The 18,273-nt window shown below is 35.9% G+C and overlaps 2 protein-coding genes across 8 annotated transcripts in view; one reads left to right on the top strand and one right to left on the bottom strand.

The window, feature by feature from the left end:
- WDFY4 (WDFY family member 4) overlaps window positions 1-18,273 on the top strand; it is a 486,698-nt gene that overhangs the window by 373,486 nt on the left and 94,939 nt on the right. The window contains exon 48 of one of the 5 annotated variants that reach the window (XM_031956284.1): window positions 5,236-5,653. The exons of the other annotated variants lie outside the window; for them this stretch is intronic. Within the exon in view, the coding sequence (XP_031812144.1) occupies window positions 5,236-5,293 (58 nt within the window). The 3' untranslated portion in view covers window positions 5,294-5,653. Of the gene's footprint in view, window positions 1-5,235; window positions 5,654-18,273 lie in introns of those variants that run through there. 5 annotated transcript variants of the gene reach the window in all.
- LRRC18 (leucine rich repeat containing 18) overlaps window positions 10,353-18,273 on the bottom strand; it is a 33,580-nt gene continuing 25,659 nt past the window's right edge. For all 3 annotated transcript variants that reach the window (XM_031956291.1, XM_031956289.1, XM_031956290.1), the window contains 3 exons: window positions 18,059-18,223; window positions 13,999-14,064; window positions 10,353-11,339 (listed from right to left, as the gene is read on the bottom strand). In XM_031956291.1, the coding sequence (XP_031812151.1) occupies window positions 10,483-11,250 (768 nt within the window). In that variant the 5' untranslated portion in view covers window positions 11,251-11,339; window positions 13,999-14,064; window positions 18,059-18,223 and the 3' untranslated portion in view covers window positions 10,353-10,482. The remainder of the gene's footprint in view (window positions 11,340-13,998; window positions 14,065-18,058; window positions 18,224-18,273) is intronic.

The raw sequence follows: 18,273 nt of genomic DNA, 5'->3' as shown, positions 1-18,273 counted from the left end.
AGATGGTCTTTTAGACACCTGTTCTACTCAATAGTTATCTTTATTAGATGGAGGATGTACCAGTTTCATATGGAGTGGCACGTTTTCTTTTTTGCTCCCATGTCTACTTATTTTGTCTACTTTCACTCAATCTTGGCACTCCCCCAAGTCTATTAGTGATATACTTATTCCCTTCCTACCTGAAATCTTTGCTGAATGAGCTTATTTTTCTAGTAAAGGAGGCATACTCCAGTGTCACCTCCAGCTCTCAGAATCCCTATTTCCTTCAAATTACAGCTCAAGCACAACCTATTACATGAGGTTTTTCTGACCCCTCCAGTGGCTAGTGCCTTCCCAAATTATCTTGTATTTTTCTTTAGACTTTGTATGACTTCAAGTCACAAAAAAGAAAATTAGCTGCCCTGGTGAAGGGAATTTCCTCATCCAGGAATTCTTCACAGCAAAAGAATTCAGACAACCAGTCTGCATGATTATTGGTATATATCTATATGTATACATTTTGTTTTTCCACCTAAGTGTAATCTTTTTCAGGGCAGAGAGTATTTAATTTTTATTTTAATATCCCTAGTGCCTAACAGCATACTTGACACATAGTAGGAATTTAAGAAATATTTATTGCTTGCTTACTTGGTTGATTGAAAGAGAAACATAATGTTATTTCTCAACATAACTCTCTCCCTTACCACTGAATGTACATGTAACAGCCTGCACCTATTTTCAAGTATATTTCTTTTGCACTTTTTTACTCACAAGTGATATGTATCTAATTAAACTCAATAACATGAACCTCTGTCTCTAACTGTCATTAGAAAAAAAAAATATATATATATATAATACTACAAAAATAGTATTTATAGGGTATGTATAATATATATGTAAGTATGAAGTAATTATATTAAAACATTTTTCCATACTTGTCATGTTGTGCAGGAAAAATGTGGCCAAAAGTTCTCTTTCTGGTTGCAGATGGCCTTTTCCATCTCAAGTCTTTTGGAATTGCCTTGAATCATTACATTGTTGATGTATGAAGTAGTTATAATCCGGAAAACCTGCATTGTGCTGGTAAAGGCACTGTGCATGGTGTATCTTTTAAATATTGCTTATAAAAGGATGAATGGGTCAATTAAGTTCAAAATTGTTTTCAAAACATTGATCAAGTTCAAGATGAATCACAAAGAGATTGAAAAGTTACTAGTGTTTGAGGATATAAGATCATTACAATATCCAGGAAACTTCATAGATAGTAGTATCTTCTATTTACAGCTTTTTCTGAAGACAGCGCTGCTTCATTGCAATAAGGAATTATAAATCATTGTGACGAACTGCCATGATGCAGTGATGAGAAAGCCTCTCCCTGATAGAGGCAGATTAATAGTTTTTGGATATGAACTACCTAATTTTGATGAAGGCATCAAGTAAAATCTAAACAGACTCCTTTAGGTTAAGATAGTTTCTTTTTCTTTATAGAAACAACACAATTACTAAGTAATGACTGATATTTAATAACAATTATTTTGCAAAGTATTTTCCCATACATTATGACATTTCATCTTCATGTTAAGCTGGTGAAGTACCTGCTTTTTTATAACTATTTTATACAGGAGGAAACTGAGAATTAAAAATATTGAGATATTACTGAAATCTAAGTCTTCTTTTAGTTCCCTGTGTCTGTAAGTGCTTATAGTCTGCACTTATGCCAGACAAATATCAGTCTTAGGGTTAAAAATTCCTCATAACTCCCCTCGAGTTCTCTATAAAAATCCAGAATCTCTTAAGATATACTTCAGGATGTCAGAGAACCCTAATATTATCTATTTACATAGAACCCTTAATTTCATTTCTCTCCCTAAATTTTCTGGATTTTTTCATTCAACTAAATAGATTAGAGAAGTGAAAACAAAAGAATCTAGGTGAGACTAGTTGGGAGAATGAGATTGAGAGGCCAGGTGAAAGCCAGAAAGCCTTTCATGTTTGTATTGTGAAAAGATTTTCAAGGCATAAATGCCTTTGGTCACTCCTGCAGTTTGACAGAAGTATAATCAGTGTCATTGATCTATGGGAAAGCTCTTCTGTTCTTTCCCAAAGCATTTCATTATGGTGCTATAGCTTTGAAGGTATCTTCATGTACCCCAACTTCTTTGCTAAAAACCTTTACTTTTCCCATAGATGTATACATGACAATAAATATCCAAGACTTTGAGTTTACCTCAATATGTGTATATGGGAAGAGGGGTAATGGCTATGTGTATGTGCATGGATATGGGTGAATATATATGAGTTTTGTGGATTAGTTAGAAAAGATGAGCCAGTAATATGGTAAGAAAAACAACCAGCCAAGGGACAGCCCATATATATATATTTTTAATATTAAAGCAATGTTCAGAAAATTATAAAAAGGTCCCTAGCTTGGTAGAACCCTGTGAAAGATTTAAGGGAGGACATCATGAGCCACATGAGATAAAAGGACATAAATGGATTATAATCTGCATTGTTAGAGGAGGTATCTCTATTGAAGAAATAATACAAATATAAGTAAACACATATGCAGAGAGAAATATATTTATGTGTTTATGTAATAACATAAATGGTATCTAGCTATAGAGATGGGCAGTTCAATGGTGCAATGGATAGAGTACTGGGTCTAGAGTCAGAAAGACTCATCTTCCTGGGTTCTAAATCTGGCTTTAAACACTCACAAGCTATATTACTTAACTCTCTTTGCCTCAGTTTCCTCATTTGTAAAATGTGGCAAATCACTCTAGTATCTCTCCCAAGAAAACCCCAAATTGTATCACAAAAAGTTGAACATGACTGAAAATGATATTTAAATATATAGATGTAGGAGGCCCAGAAAATATACCCAGTTTAGGAGATAACTGGGAATCTATTCTATACCTATTGTTTTTTCATTAATTAGGTCCTGGAGTTTTCCCATAGCTCAGAGGCTTTGAGCCTATTTCCATCAAACTACAGTGATGACCAATGGTATTCATTCCCTAAAGTCCTTTACACCAAATAAATACAGAGGACTATTGGGCATTCACTTGACTTCTCACACTTACTTCTTGGAAGGTTGAAATCAATATTGAGGTTCATTAGTATGCTAATATGGGCAAGTATATTCTGATTCAATGTAAAAAATGACCTATTATTGACCTATTAAATTATATGTATTTAGATCTGATTTATAAACCATTGTAGGTTATATTTGAGATGGGTTTATGGAAAATCGTAGCATAGAAGGAATCTGAAAAAGTTACTCCTTCAAAAGCTTCCAACTATTTGGACACTTGTTCTAAGTATAAATTTGTCATAAGGGGTTGAGGTTTTTCTAATGTATGATGATGTTAGAAGATTTACTGGGTAAATATCAGAAGAACAGAATCATTTTGTCTCAGATGGTGTGGGATAAAAGAAGAATTCATTATTATATAATTATATACCCTCTGATTAAAAAAGGAGTCCTGGGCATACATCCCACTTCTTCAATAAATCCTTACAGAGTTCCTCAGCTCTGCTGGCCGGCAGTCAGAGTTATGGTTGGGTCATCAAGACTTAAGTTGTTGGGAGCACTTCTATATCCAGGAGACAGTCTTCTCTTTCACATTTCTGGCCCAGGGGAGGGTGAAAAGATGTAACCAATTATTCTTCCCCCCCCCCCTTTCTGGTTAATCGGGAAGCTGCTAATAGACAGCTGAACAGGCCCCCTGGCGATGCGTTCTGAGTTAATTACTCTATGTTTAAATCTTGGCCAGCACCTTGTCCTATGCTATGCTTCAGAGCTTGGATAATATGCTGGCAAAATGTATTTTTGTGTCACTTCCTGCCATTGGTCCACATGCCATGCCCTGAAGCGATAGCATGTCTAAAACCTGCTCTTGTGCACAAAAGTGATATTTCTTTGAAACAGCTTTAATTACAAGAAAATTACAAAGACTCAAAGTCCCTGCCATTCACTCCCCCTTTCTCTTTTCTCATATTCCTTTAGTAGTACTAAAACAAATGATCCTGGATGTCTTTTGTTTGATTATTCCTAGTAGAGACAAATGGGAAGGGATGATGGTGGTGGAGGGGGTGAATTGTGGCAGGGCATTCAAATAAGAACAAGGGTTGGAACCCTCTTTTATTGCTCCCAAAGGATTTATATGCGACCATCTTCCTTTTGCTCTTCAGGGATATGCACTCAGGACCATACAGCTAATACTAAACTGACACCAGGTTAGCATAGGTGAGAACAGGGTCACAGAAAACCCTGGAGGTGCAAATGGCTAATCACACGGATCACAGATAGAGAAGTGAAAAAAGCTCAGAGATCATCCAACTTCACTTGTTCACTTTATAGAGAAATGCACTGACTTCTCCAGAGGCAGACGGATTTTAAGAATCAGGGCTCAGATTTGAGTGCAGACACTTTGATGTTACTCTTCTAGCTGATACACAGTGTCCAGAGGTGCTACTTGATACTTAATAATAAATGATAGAATTCAAGTTTCTAGGAGATGGGATTATTATGTATTGTTTTGTTTTAGTCAGCATTATGACAAATATATAGAATTGAATGCAAATCAACCAGTAGCTAAATAAAGCGGATTTGAAGTGAAGAATTGAATGAGCTTCCATTATTTTGAAGATTAATGAAGTCAGGTACTTGAAAGTTCAATGTAGTACCAATGTAGTACCAATGAAGGTATCCTTTTCTAGAATACAGTGGTTCAAGTTTATATGGATTAAGAGGTTACCAAGTTGAAAATAATTAATCAACCCTGCTAACATGTCCACAATATGATTCCTTCGTTAGGAAAAATAACCACACTGGCTTGTTCTCCTTATCCTATTGATCTTGTAGAAAATGTGTCCCATGGTACTTAGGGGGAAAGTAGGGGGTGGGAAATAGGGTACATGGCCTTTCTTACAGAACTTTTCTATAAATTCATGGCCTTTCTTATAGAACTTTTCTATAAATTCATATCTGACTTCTTGGAATCAAATTTTAGTTATTTCAGTGACTTCCAGAGTGATGAAATCATATTTCTAAAGTTGGAAAAAAATCTCAGATTCTATCTAGCTCAGCCTTTACATTTTACCTCTTGGGAAACTGAGGCCCAGAGAAGCTTAACATCTTGACTGCTATCATATGGTTAGTAATAATCAAAGGGAAATTTGAAGCATACTTCTCTGACTTTCTCTATTATTCATCCCTATTTCCTGTGCCATGAAAATGTTTTGAACTCCCAGGTCATCCAAGAGCACTAAGAAGGGGGCTGAGAAGAGAAAGATCTTTTCTGGATTGTGAGTACTTTCCCACTTAATCTGAAAGCCAAAAAAAGTCATGACATGATTTCTTTATTATCTATGTACAATAACACTCTGAAAGAGTCAGTTTCCAAGTAACTAATCTTGTAAAAACAAAACAATTTCCAGCATCCACCCCTGCTATTTGTAGCAATTCAATTAAAATGAAATATTTTGTTAATGCAATCCTGCAATCTGTCTTTGGGTACAGTGGTCACCACAGTGGAAATAACTAACAAGTTTCTGTTTCTGGGATGATTAGATCCAAATCATGAGCCAAATCACTAAAGGACATCCTGATTATTGCCCACAGAAGAATAGCTTTTGCAAAAGAATTAAATCATTAAAATTACATTTTTTTTCATGAAAATCATAAGAGATACCTACCCACAATTTATCTCTAAGATTAAGAACTGGACTTTATTGCCTATGTGGTAAAATCTTATTTTATATATTTATAATGCTTATCTGTCTTCATATGTGTATCCAGAATTTTGATAAGCTCTGTTTCATAGGATTCAGAACTATTCAAAACTAGGATATTTAGGAATCACATACTTTCATTTTAGCTGCCTATTATCAGTTTCCTGAATAATAGAAAGGTGGAAGAATGATTGATTACATCTTTTCACCTTCCCATGAATCAGGGCAAACTGAGGCTCAGGTATAAAAACCAACTTTCTCAGAGTTCTACAGGTCATTAAGCATAGGAACCAAGGTCTGATTCCAGGTTTTAATGAGTTTATAATTGCATTTTCTGTGGAAAGAGTCCTGTATTAGGAAACTGGTTTTGAAAACTCACATAAAATTGTACATTACTAAGAACAATTGGAAACTAATCAGTAAACACCTAGCAGTTAGAAAGAAACCAGGAGGAGAATAACAACCAAGAACAACCACTCCCTTCTGATTAAAATATTAATTTCTTTTATGAAGCATACTGGTATCATGTGATATGATAGGGGTTTTTCCTTATCTTTTTCTGCTTTGCTAGAAAAAGAATTCATCCTAGCTTATAAAAGCCATAAAAAGGTCATCTTTATTATTAGCTAACAACCATTTAAATGTCTTTCCAATGATAATCAAAGGCTGGGCTATAATCGTCAGCAAAGACTTGATACAAAGTGGGATAGAGACGTTGAAATCTCAAACAAACCCTAGATATTCAGGATACAGGGTGAATGAAAAAGCTTATGTGATGCCCAAGGCTGAAGGGATTATAAATGATTGATCATAACTAAATATTTGTGCAGACTTGCTTTTGAGTCCCAGATCTATAATATACTACCTTTGTGAGATCTGACAAGCTATTTAATCTGTCTGTGACTCAATTTGTTCATATGTAAAAATGAAGACATTAAAATGAATAATCATCAATAAGATATCAACAGGCCAAATAGGTTATGCCATAGTGCACAGAATGCTGGTCCTGGAGTCAGGAAGTCTCATTTTCCCAGAGTTCAAATTTGGACTCAAACATTTAACTATCTGCCTGGTCAAGTCACTGAACTCAGTTTGCTTAGTTTCCTCATCTGTAAAATGAAGTAGAGAAGGAAATGGCAAACCACTGAAATATCTTTGCTAAGAAAAATCCCAAATGGGGCCACAAAAGTTTGAACCCAATTGAAAAATGACTGAACTATAGAAGGTCCTTACTAACTCTTAATACGTATATGGTTCTCAAAATTTACCTAGCTGTAGCCAAGAATTTACATTTCTTTAATTCTTGGTCTAAATCATGTTAACTATTCAAATATAATGTTTTTTTATTGTTTCATGACAATACTTGCAATCAATTTTTTAAAGAATAATTTAATGTCTTCTCTTTGCCTCTCACTTAAATATACCCATGAGAAGCCAAACTACATGATCAGACAAGACTTTTTCTGTTTTTCTTTTTTTACCCTGATGGAGAAAGAGGATGGGGGTAGGGAACAAAGTTATGGAAAAGAAAGAAAGAAGAAAAAGGTATCTTTAAAAAATGTAGGAAAATCAGAAAGAAGTACAATCACTTTAAATCTACAGATTGAACTTATTTTATATTTAAAAAGAAAAGTAAGCTGTACATAATTATATGAAACCTGAAGTTTTGTATAATTCTTCCTTCTCTATTCTACTGTACATATGGAAATGCCTATTTTGTTTGGTGTATTATGTTCAGAATAAAAAAAGTGACTGAAGGCACCACAGCCTTATATGTACAGTAATGAACTTCAAATTAACAACCTAAACAACTTCCTTCTACAGGGACAAAGAACACACACACAGAGTAGTGAATAACATAACATTTATTTAATATTTTTCCTGTAAATCTCTATGTCCTTTGTACATAATACTATAATTTATTCTCTAAAAACTAGGGGAATTAGTGAAGGCTGAGTGTTAAAACTTTCTTACAATGCTCTAAAATCATGATCTCTCTTTTTCTCTTTTCTTTACAAAAATCTCAGATCATCCAATGCATCATTTTGAATTTGATATGATCATATATATCTGGATTTCCTCTTTACGCTCATTCAATAATTTCTAGGTGGGTTTCATTAGCGTGTTTTCAGCATTCTATCTCTGCTGAAAGATGGTCACTCTAAAGGCATCCTCAGTGTTTTCCACCTGTGCAAGGTCTGAAGCACAGCGAAACAGGGCAGTGCTTGAGTCCATAAAGCGACTCAGTGGCTGGACAAAAAATTGATACCTCTTGACTCTCAGAATTCTCCCTTGTCATATTAGTCTTCTCCTAATTGACTGCTTTTCATCTTCAAACTCCTTCATTCCTGTTAGCTGATTAGTCTTCAAATTTTTGTCATAATCTAGGATGGTGAGTCCAGCAATCTCTGCAATAACCTGGGGAATTAAGACACAGAAAGTCTGTGAGTCAATTGCTCCAGGCTGCAGAGAAAACAAAGTCACTGGACTGGAAGTGACCTCTACAATTCCCCCTGCCTTCAAATAGGACTCTTTAAATCACAATGAATAGGATTTATGTTTCTTTTTTTCCCCAGAGGCAATTGGGGTTAAGTGACTTGCCCAAGGTCACACAGCTAGGAAGTGTTAGGTGTCTGAGGCCATATTTGAGGCTCTTTCTGACTCCAGGGCTGGTGCAGCATCCAATGCACTATCCAGCTGCCCCTTTGTTTTGTTTTTTAAAGTTTACAGAGGAAAAGATTTCAATTTGCCTGTGATTCATGGTGTTGTGGTTCTTACTAACAACTTTCCTATCAAGAATATTTTCTTCATACTTAAATCTTCTTTACTTCAATTTATTATGAGAGAATGAACAAATCAAATCCTTTTTGTGTGACAGGATAGTAGTACACACTGCTGACTGCTGGCATCTGTTGCTTAGGAGACTTTGCTCCATCCATCAGTATTGTCCATTGCTGATTACATTTGCATGACCCCAGGTGATAATGCCATCTATAGATGTTATCATTTTATCATCTATAGATAAAACATGACTCAAAGTCACAGTGGTGAGTGGTTAACTGCTCTGTTACCTGACCGCATTTGGAAATGAATTAAGTCTCCTGTGAGCTCTTTATTAATGTATTGGAAAGGAAGGGCAGCAATATTATAGCATGTGACCATGGAGCTCTTAAAGGTGATGCCAGTAGAATTTGAACAAGATTTTCAGATTCAAAAACATTGTCCTTAATGGGAAATACTCCTACCTACATCAGGAAGAAACTGCAAAAGCCAGAGCAGAGACCTAAAGTCTTTTTTTTTTTTTTTCCTTTCCCTACAGAATAAAATTAACAGGAAGATACTGAAATAGAATGTTGTAGAATTGGATTTGAATTATGATTCTATAACTCCCTAAAAGTGTGACCACAGATGTTACTGAACATCAGTTTTCTCATCTGAAAAATGAGGAAAAATGAATGAATGGATATGTGCTTATTAAGTACTACGTGTCAATGTCTATGCTAGTGCTGGGGGTATAAATATAAAATCAAAGATAACAGTAATAATACTGATACTTATAATTCCTACTTCTCAAGGTTGATGTAGGGGAAATGTGCTTTACAAATTTAAAAGCCAAAACATGGGAAGAAAGGTAAGCAGTGAGGGATTGTAAAGGCATTCCATGGGACTTAGTAGCTTCCAGCTAGAAAGGTCAATAGGCTCCCTCCATTCTCTAATTTTTCCCACCCTCCACATTATAAGCACTGACTTTACAAGTGACTCTGAGAATTACAGAAGTACAAGAGGTGGAGGCCTGATCTACTAGGGTTTGACATATTTTCAGTGGTAGTCTGCCAGCCATGCTCGTTGTCCATGACACACAAATATACAGGAAACAAAGTTAATAATGAGTAGCACTGCCCAAACATTCTAGACCACTACTGACTAACAGCAGCAAATGTCCTATGAGAGAATATGAGGATTATGAGGGTTGTGAGTGACTATTTCAATATTTTCCTTTGTAAGAAATAAATGTGGCACACCAGGGAGAACAGATTATTAATAACTCACATTTACATGGCTCACTGAAGTTTTCCACTATCCCCTACTCCAAAAACACAGTGGAGTGTGTAGTACAAGGATGTTTATTTCCCTTTTAGAGAGAGGGCAAATGAGAACTTGCAGAGTTAAATGATCATATGGGCGAGTGATGTATGGGGCAAGAATGTGTGAGGCAGGATTTGAAACCATGTCTCCTATCTCCAGTTCTAGTTCTCTGAGATATCCCAAAAGGTGTCTCAACCTGTTCTGAGACCAACGGGGGTAAATTTAATAAAAAGTCCCAAGATACTTCAGCATTTTCCAGCTCATTAATCTTTCTAGATTTACAAAGCCTGAAGTGGGGAGATAAAAGGAACTGAGTGATGTTAGTTACCCTTGTCACTGAATGGCAGTTAAATGGTGGTGGTGATTTTCTTTGTTGGCAGGAGGGGATGTGTGGACTTTTTATAGCCCGTGTGTGTGTGTGTGTGTGTGTGTGTGTGTGAGAGAGAGAGAGAGAGAGACAGAGAGAGAGAGAGATAGAGAGAGAGAGACAGAGAAAGAGAGAGAGAGAAACCAAACAAAAAAAATCTTAAATCACCAGATCCACAAGCAAAGAAGGGAGGGAAAGCTGTTTTATGGGCTTGGCTGGAGAAGCCACATGACCAGTTATGATGGACATTTTGCTGCCTGTTGACACAACCTCGTGAGATTTTCCCCCACTTTCCCCAGGGAAAGGGTCCCTGTTCACCTCCATTCATCTTGACTATCCTTGGCTGTTGAGTTGGGGTTAATTAGATTTGCAAAGTTTGGCTTCCTTGCTTGGGCGGGTGCCATGCTCTTTATTTTATTCAACTTGTCCCGGGCATCTTGACATTTCCTTAGGCAAGGTGCACAGAGATCTTTCTCTTCTACCAAGTACAAGTTTTCTAATCGCTTTATGGAATCGATAAATGCCGTATCATCTTCTTCTTTGGGGAAGGGGTTGCGCTTTGCATTCAGTTTCTTTAGTTTGGGGAGTTTGGCGATACTATTGGGTATAGAGGTCAGAAGATTGTCAAACACACCCACCTCATGGAGCTCCTTCAGGGCCCCAAGAGTGGTGGGGATATTATCGATGTGGTTCAAACCCAAGTTCAGTGTACGTAGGTTTTTCAGGTCTCTGAGCTCCAAAGGAAGGGAGTTGGTGGTTAACTTGTTATTGCACAGGTTGAGGTAGTGGAGAGTTTCCAGTTGGCCTATTGAATCAGGAAGCTTATCAATAAGGTTGCTGTGCAGATCTAACCAACGCAGGTTCTGGAACTTGGAGATGCTTTCTGGTATCTTCTTGATCATATTTCGACTCAGGTCTAGTTCATCAACATCATTGAGTTTTAGGATACACTTGGGGAAGGTGGTGATCCCCATTTTGCTTAGGTCAAGGCGCCGTCTCCCATCGAATGTGATCTTGATACAATTTTTGGCAATCTTTAAGGTGATTTTTTTCCCTTTGGGGCCTTTCCGTCCCTTGGCCATTTTGCTTCTTTAGGGGAAGGATAGAGTAAGTGATATAATTGGCAGGTGGAACAGAGATGAAATTGATGGCAGTTATTAGCAGAAACAGTCTGGGAAAGACCGAAAACAATGATTAGAAATCAACACAAGAAGATAATATCAAAAGTCACAGTCTATCCTACAGCATGGAATACAGCAAAAGGACTGAGGAGAATGCACTATGGAGTACTGAGAAATCAGAATCCCTGGGGTAATAGTCTGAGCTCTGCTATTAATTATCTGTGAGCAACCTTAGATGAGGTACTTTAGCTGTCTGGGTGTCCTGAGTTTTCCTCATTTCTAAAATATGGTACCTTGGACCAGATTATCAGAACATTTCTTTTTTAGTCCTGAAATTCTAGAATTATATAGTTAACTAATCATTCACACACACTCTCATATGTATGTATGTACTACATGTCTAGGTGTATACACATACATAGTATATATATATATATAGATATATATATATATATATTTATTAGTATTCGTATAGGCATATATACTTATATATGAACATATCCATATATGTATGTATATCTATATAAAGACATACATATAGAGATATAGATGTATTCCTTGAATCAATAGTTTAGTGTTCTACTGTAGTCACATCCTGTCAATTTGAAATACTGCATCACACCCATCACTTGGCCTTATAATTCCTAGACCAGTGCCAGTAAAATTTACTTATGAAAAGTCATGGTGGGATATTGAATGCACGTACAACAAATTTCTCTATTTTTTCTGTCTCCATCTCTGTCTGTCTGTCACCCCCCCCTCCTTTTCCTTTCCCTTGTTCTTCTCTTCTCCTTCCTTCTTTGCTCTCTCCCTCCCTTTTCTTCTCTCCCTATTCTCTTCCACCTCTTTCTATCATTCCTTCTCCTCTCTCTCCCTCTCTTTTTTTTCTCCCACAATCTGTCTCTGTCTCTCTATCTCTGTTTCTCTTTCTCTGCTCTCTCTCTTGTAGCTACTACTTTAATTCAGATATCACATCATTTCTCACCTGGACTACTATAAGATTCATACTATTGACTTCTCCTCCTAATTTCCCTTTAGTTCACCTTTCATACAGCTGGCAAAATAATCTTCCTAAGGTATGATTTTGCCCTCCTCATTTGTTTCCCATTATCCTTTGGTGGGGGTAGCTAAGTCTAGAATTCTGGGCTTTAAGTAACAAAGACTCAACTTCCTGGATTCATATATGGCCTCAGACACGTACTAACTATGATCCTGGATAAGTCATTTAATCCTATTTGCCTCAACTTCCTCATCTGTAAAATGAGCTGGAGAAATGGCAAAACACTATAGTATCTTTGCCAAGAAAACCCCAAAAGAAGTCGTGAAGAGTCAGACATAACTGAAATGACTAAACAACAACAATAACAATCCTTTGGGGGCTTCTTACTACAAGTTCAAATGGGCTCCAAGAACACAAACCATAATTGAAACACAGGGTATGTTTGTAACTGCCATTTTCTGATTTCATGATGAATACACCTCCCAGTTCTTTACCTGTTCCTTTAACTTTTTTGTTTGTTTGTTTTGTTTTTTTTTTTTTTTTTTTTTTTTTTTTTTTTTTTTTTTTTTTTTGCCAGGGAGTAGCTTATGATGTAAAGCATTAAATCTGGAATTACCAAACTTGGGTTTGAATATCAGTTCAAAGACCATTACTTTCATGACCTTGGGGCCAAACCTTAAAATCTTTGTGGCTCTGTTTCTTACCTTCAAAAGTAAGAACTTGGGATGGATAATTCTGAGGTCCTACCCAGCTCTCAAGGAGCAGCTTTGGCATCTCGGCCCCCATTTAGCCTGTGCTCATAGTAGGTCCCATTCCCTGTCTTCAATCTATCTGACTGATCATTCAGCCTGAAAACTTCCCTCTGCATGAAATGATTTCTGTTTTCATCTTTGGCTCCAAGGAGTTTTCTTCTGCACACATCCCTGTCCCCTACTCTGAACTGGTAATTGTTCACCTCTCCTTCTCTGGTCATAGCCTGGAAGCTGACTTCTATCTTCAGGCTTCATCCCCGGTAAGACCAGTATTTACAAAAGCTCTTAAATAAAGAAGTATGGTAAAGGAGAAAGGGCACTGCTGGCTATGGAATCTGAAGATCCAATTAAATCCCTGAACAAAACACTTATCCACCAGAAACAGCTGGTGGCACAATGGATAGAACATTAGACCAGGAATTAAGAAGCCTCAGATATTTATTAATTGTGTGACTTTGAGCAAGTCAATTAACTTCAGTGTCTTCAATTGTAATATGGGGATCATAAAAGCACTTACCCTTATAGGGTTATTGTGAGAATCAAATGAAATAATATTTCTCAATGATATATTTGTTAAAAAAAAAAAAAAGTGTTAAGTATATTACCTGACACATGCTGGGTTTCCCTTTCCTTTCTCATTGAAACTTCCTGGGCCTGAACTTCCTCAACTATCAAATGAGGAGTTGTCCCTTCTAGCTATAACCACATGAGCCATTGAGCTCTCTGCCAGAGGTACCTTTTTGAACAAGTCACTGAATCTCTCTCTAGGTCTCAGTTTCCTCATCTTTAAAAGGGGGTAAGGGTTGAACTAAATCAGGTCTAAATCTGCAGTCCTCTGTTCCTCCTTGTAAGTGGTCTGAAAACCTCATTTCTTTTTTTCATCCAAAATGCCTTTCAAACTTATTTAACATCTTTAGTTATTAATGGCAACAAAGCCTTGTCTTATTTTCTACTTACAGGATTTCAATGACCATCCAGAGCTCTGAACTTTTCTTAGCATTTAGTGTAATCAAAGGTAAAAACCTAGCAGAAAGAAGACATTCAATGGATGAGTTAAAGGGGGGAAAGAAATGGGAATCCCTATCCTGGGAACTTAGCTATAGCAACAGCAAGTTACAGCTGGTTAATCTCGAGCTGAGTCTAGCACTCTACAGTTTAATTGGAGAGTCTCAAATCACAGCTTTGATAAATGATTGTTGGGGAAGCAATATGGATTTGTCTATAATAAATACACTTCTCCATTAAAAAGTCTTCATTCTGGGCCCTTCAGGCTATTTGGCTACTCATTAATTATATTCAAGTACATTGTTATGGGGGCAGGGAGGGAACTCCAACTGGAGACAATGTGCTTCACATCATTTCTCTCATATACTGAAGCCCCCAAATCTCCCTGCATCCAGACACACAGAATTCCTGTTTCCCTCCCTAGTCTTCTTTCAAGTCCAAGTTGACTCTCTTGTGGCATGTTATAAGGCAGCATGATGCTATGAAAAGAAATCAGAAGTCCTGGATTTGAATCTACTCTTTGGAAAAGTCACAAGCTCTCTGAGTTTCTTTAGCTATAAACTATAAAGGGCAGAAGGAGTGCAAAATATCCTTTTCATCTGTAATTCCTACTATCCAAAGCCAACTTGAACTCTAAACTTTCAGGAAAAAACATCTAACTAAAGTTCAAATTCTTGAAAGCAGACATGATTCTAAACTCATAGCATATATGGGATCAAAGTTGGAGAAAGAAATGAAATTCCCATAAAAATAAACAAAAAATAATGACAAAAAAATCATAAAAGACTGCAGCTCTCTTGCTAAGTATTTAATTGAAATAATTTTTTAGTTTTTTAATAGCTATCATGTGTGTCATACAGTTAGCATATAACTGCTCACAGTTATATTTTAAGAAACTCCAACAAATAATTTAGAACACCTAAGAATGAAATGTTACTTTTTACCTAGTTGTACATTTTATGTGTTATCAGAAAAACCTGACAAGTTGATTTTTACTTTAATTCAATCATCTAGCTCTTCTGAGTTAAACACCAGGCTGTTACACTCCATGAACAACTAAATGAAAACTCTAATCGTAATCCATTTTCTTCATATTGTACAAATGCTTATTAGCACATTCGAATTATAAAACTGTCATTATTATTAGTTGGTTGAAGTTAGAAATTTCAAATTGTTGCAGCTACATTTATTTTTAAGGAAGTTGAATTATGTAATAACAGGTATAATGTTTCTAAATAGCTGCCAAATATTTTAAATGATAGCTACAGATTCATAGACTGTCTTCAGATTTCAGACTGAAAAATATATTATCATCTCTCATTTGATCTGAGTTTTACAGTTTTAAAAATACAAGGCCTCCTAAGAGGTGAAGAGAATTTGCCCAAAGCCAAGTGAGACAGAATCAATGCCAATCAATGGGTCAATAATATTTATTAAACACCAACTGCATGCTAGGCACCATGCTACATGATAGGGATGCAAACAAAGGTATAAAGCAGTCCCTGTTAAAAGAAGACAGATACAAAATGAATCAGAGATAATCAACAGAGGTATAGCACTAACATTAAGAGAAAAGGATTCAGGAAGGTGAAATTTTCACTGAGTTAGTACCAAAACTAGAACTGATATCTTTCTTGAATTTTATATGGTTCAAAGCCCTTTCTACTGCTTCAGGCTATCTACCTGGTATTTTTATGTTTTGTCAGTTGCCAAATAAGCCAAGACATGGATTCAACTAGTACAAAAGCAATAGGTTATTTGTTGAAGATCTTGACAGGTGAGGATGCAACACTTGAATTAAAATCCTGTGTTCAAATCCTGCCTCCAAAATACTAGCTGTGTGATGATGCTAAGTAAGTCACTTAATTTCCATTTCACTATAAAATGAAGAGGTGGACTCATCTACTACTTCTGACTCTCAATATATGAACCTATAAAATCAATGAAATCTACATAACTCACTTTAGATTTGATATTTGATTTAGACTTAATGTGTGAATTCAAACACAAATTATTATCCTTTTTAAGGGGCAATATTTTTATTCTTATTTTATTTATTATTATTATTAATTTGGTTATTTTTAAAATTAAAAAATACCTTGCCTCATTTTAAATAAAAATGGTGTTAAATCAAAAATTGCCTCATACAATGAAGCATTTTTCCACATAAAATCTTGATGCATATATGCTATAATTGTTTTACAGCAAAAAAAAATAAATAAATAAATAAAAAATCTCCTTCCCTTTGCCTAGCAAGATTCAATCTTCCTTCCCAACTCCACTCCACCTTGGTTGTCTTCAATTAGCATTAGAAAGATAAACAAAAAAGCAGTCTCCCTCCCTACCACCACCAATAAATGAGGGACAATGAAAAACCATTAATTTATTTAAAACAGATGGGTTAATATAGCCCTGGCCTCTCCCTAGGAAAGCTCAGTATTTGCTATATTCCTTATAGTAAATATATAATAGGATCATAGATATGGAATTGAATGGGACTCAAGTTTATCTAATTCACTTTCCCAATTCTTAAGAGATTAGGAAGTCAAAACCCAGGATGAACATCATATAAATAGTAACATCAGAGATGGGGTTTAAACATTGGCCTTCAGCCTCACCATCTTTGTTCTGAAAACATCCAGATTTATTATTGATTTTCCAAACTGTGCTTCCCATATTTGAAAGTAACAACCCCACATGAGGTCTGAGCAGAAAGCAGAAAATAATAGGACTATCATTTCCTTATTCCTTGAAACTCTCTCTCTTTTTTTTTTTCTGCTTATGCTGACAAATTTATATTGTATTTTCTTTTTTTTTAATAATAACTTTTTATTGACAGAACCCATGCCAGGGTAATTTTTTTACAACATTATCCCTTGCACTCACTTCTGTTCCGACTTTCCCCCTCCCTCCCTCCACCCCCTCCCCTAGATGGCAAGCTGTCCTATACACGTTGAATATGTCGCAGTATATCCTAGATATAATATATGTGTGCAGAACCGAACAGTTCTTTTGTTGCACAGGGAGAATTGGATTCAGAAGGTAGAAATAACCCAGGAAGAAAAACAAAAATGCAAACAGTTTACATTCATTTCCCAGTGCTCTTTCTTTGGGTGGAGCTGCTTCTGTCCATCATTGATCAATTGAAACTGGAAACTCTATCTCTCTGACTATGAGCCATGTTCAAATTAGTTTTTCTCGACTGCTCTATCACTTCGCTGCCTCACATAGAACTGGTGGTTTACTTAAACCTCCCATATCTATTTTCAAATAGCTATGACTGCACACCTCTTCTATCTTGTACTTGTGAAGTCGAGTTTTAAACTTACATGTAAGACTTTACATTATTCCTAAATATGGAGAATTTAAATTAATTTTGTCTGTTTGAGCTATGTCAAGTACAGCAGAGAAGCTGGAACTCTCTTTTCTAAATCTTTAGATTTTAACTAAGGCTAGACTTAGTCAATGGCAGAATGATAAACAACTTCCTACTTGCTTAGTGCTTCTATCTTCTGCAATTGTTAGTCTGGTAGTTTTATTTTTAAGCTTGTCATCAGAATGTTTAAAAAATAATGAAGACCTTCAGGGATGTCTAAAACAGGTTTTCAACTCTTAGATGCCAATGGGATGTGAAAACTTTTCTTGAAACTCTTGTAGCTAGTTGGAACAGTGGATACCCTCTGACTATACTTTGGGATGCCCTCTGACTACACTTGGAGTCAAAAAGTTAAGTTAAAATCTGGCCACAGCTGCTTATTAATGGTGTGATTCTGGGCAGGTCATCTAACTCTTGGGTTCAGTTTCTCTATCTGTAAAATGAGAACTAATATCGCTCCTATTTCACAGTATTGTTATGAGGGCCATATGAGATTACATATGCAAAGTGCTTTGCAAACTTTAAAACACTATATAGTTATTATTATTATTATTGTATTATATATTATTATGTAAATATATTATATGTTATATAATAAACATAATTATCATACTATGTTGGAAGCATTTAACATACCAATTACTTCAGGTGGAAGACACGATTGTTGTTTCAGAAGACTAACATAAAAGCACCATCACTTCACATAGTTTAGGAAAAAGTTGGGGATTCAGAGCAAATAAGTCACGACAAATGAACTAACCAGTTTTCGCTACCATCATAAGATTACTTTTCTTGGCTCACCTAAGTAAAACAAGAAAATAAAATTATATAAAGTCTGTTTTTCTAGCCTT

This window comes from Sarcophilus harrisii, chromosome 2 (assembly GCF_902635505.1).
Source record: "Sarcophilus harrisii chromosome 2, mSarHar1.11, whole genome shotgun sequence".
Taxonomy (NCBI): domain Eukaryota; kingdom Metazoa; phylum Chordata; class Mammalia; order Dasyuromorphia; family Dasyuridae; genus Sarcophilus; species Sarcophilus harrisii.
Note: the sequence above shows the minus strand (reverse complement) of the source record. Positions and strands in the feature narration are given on the sequence as shown.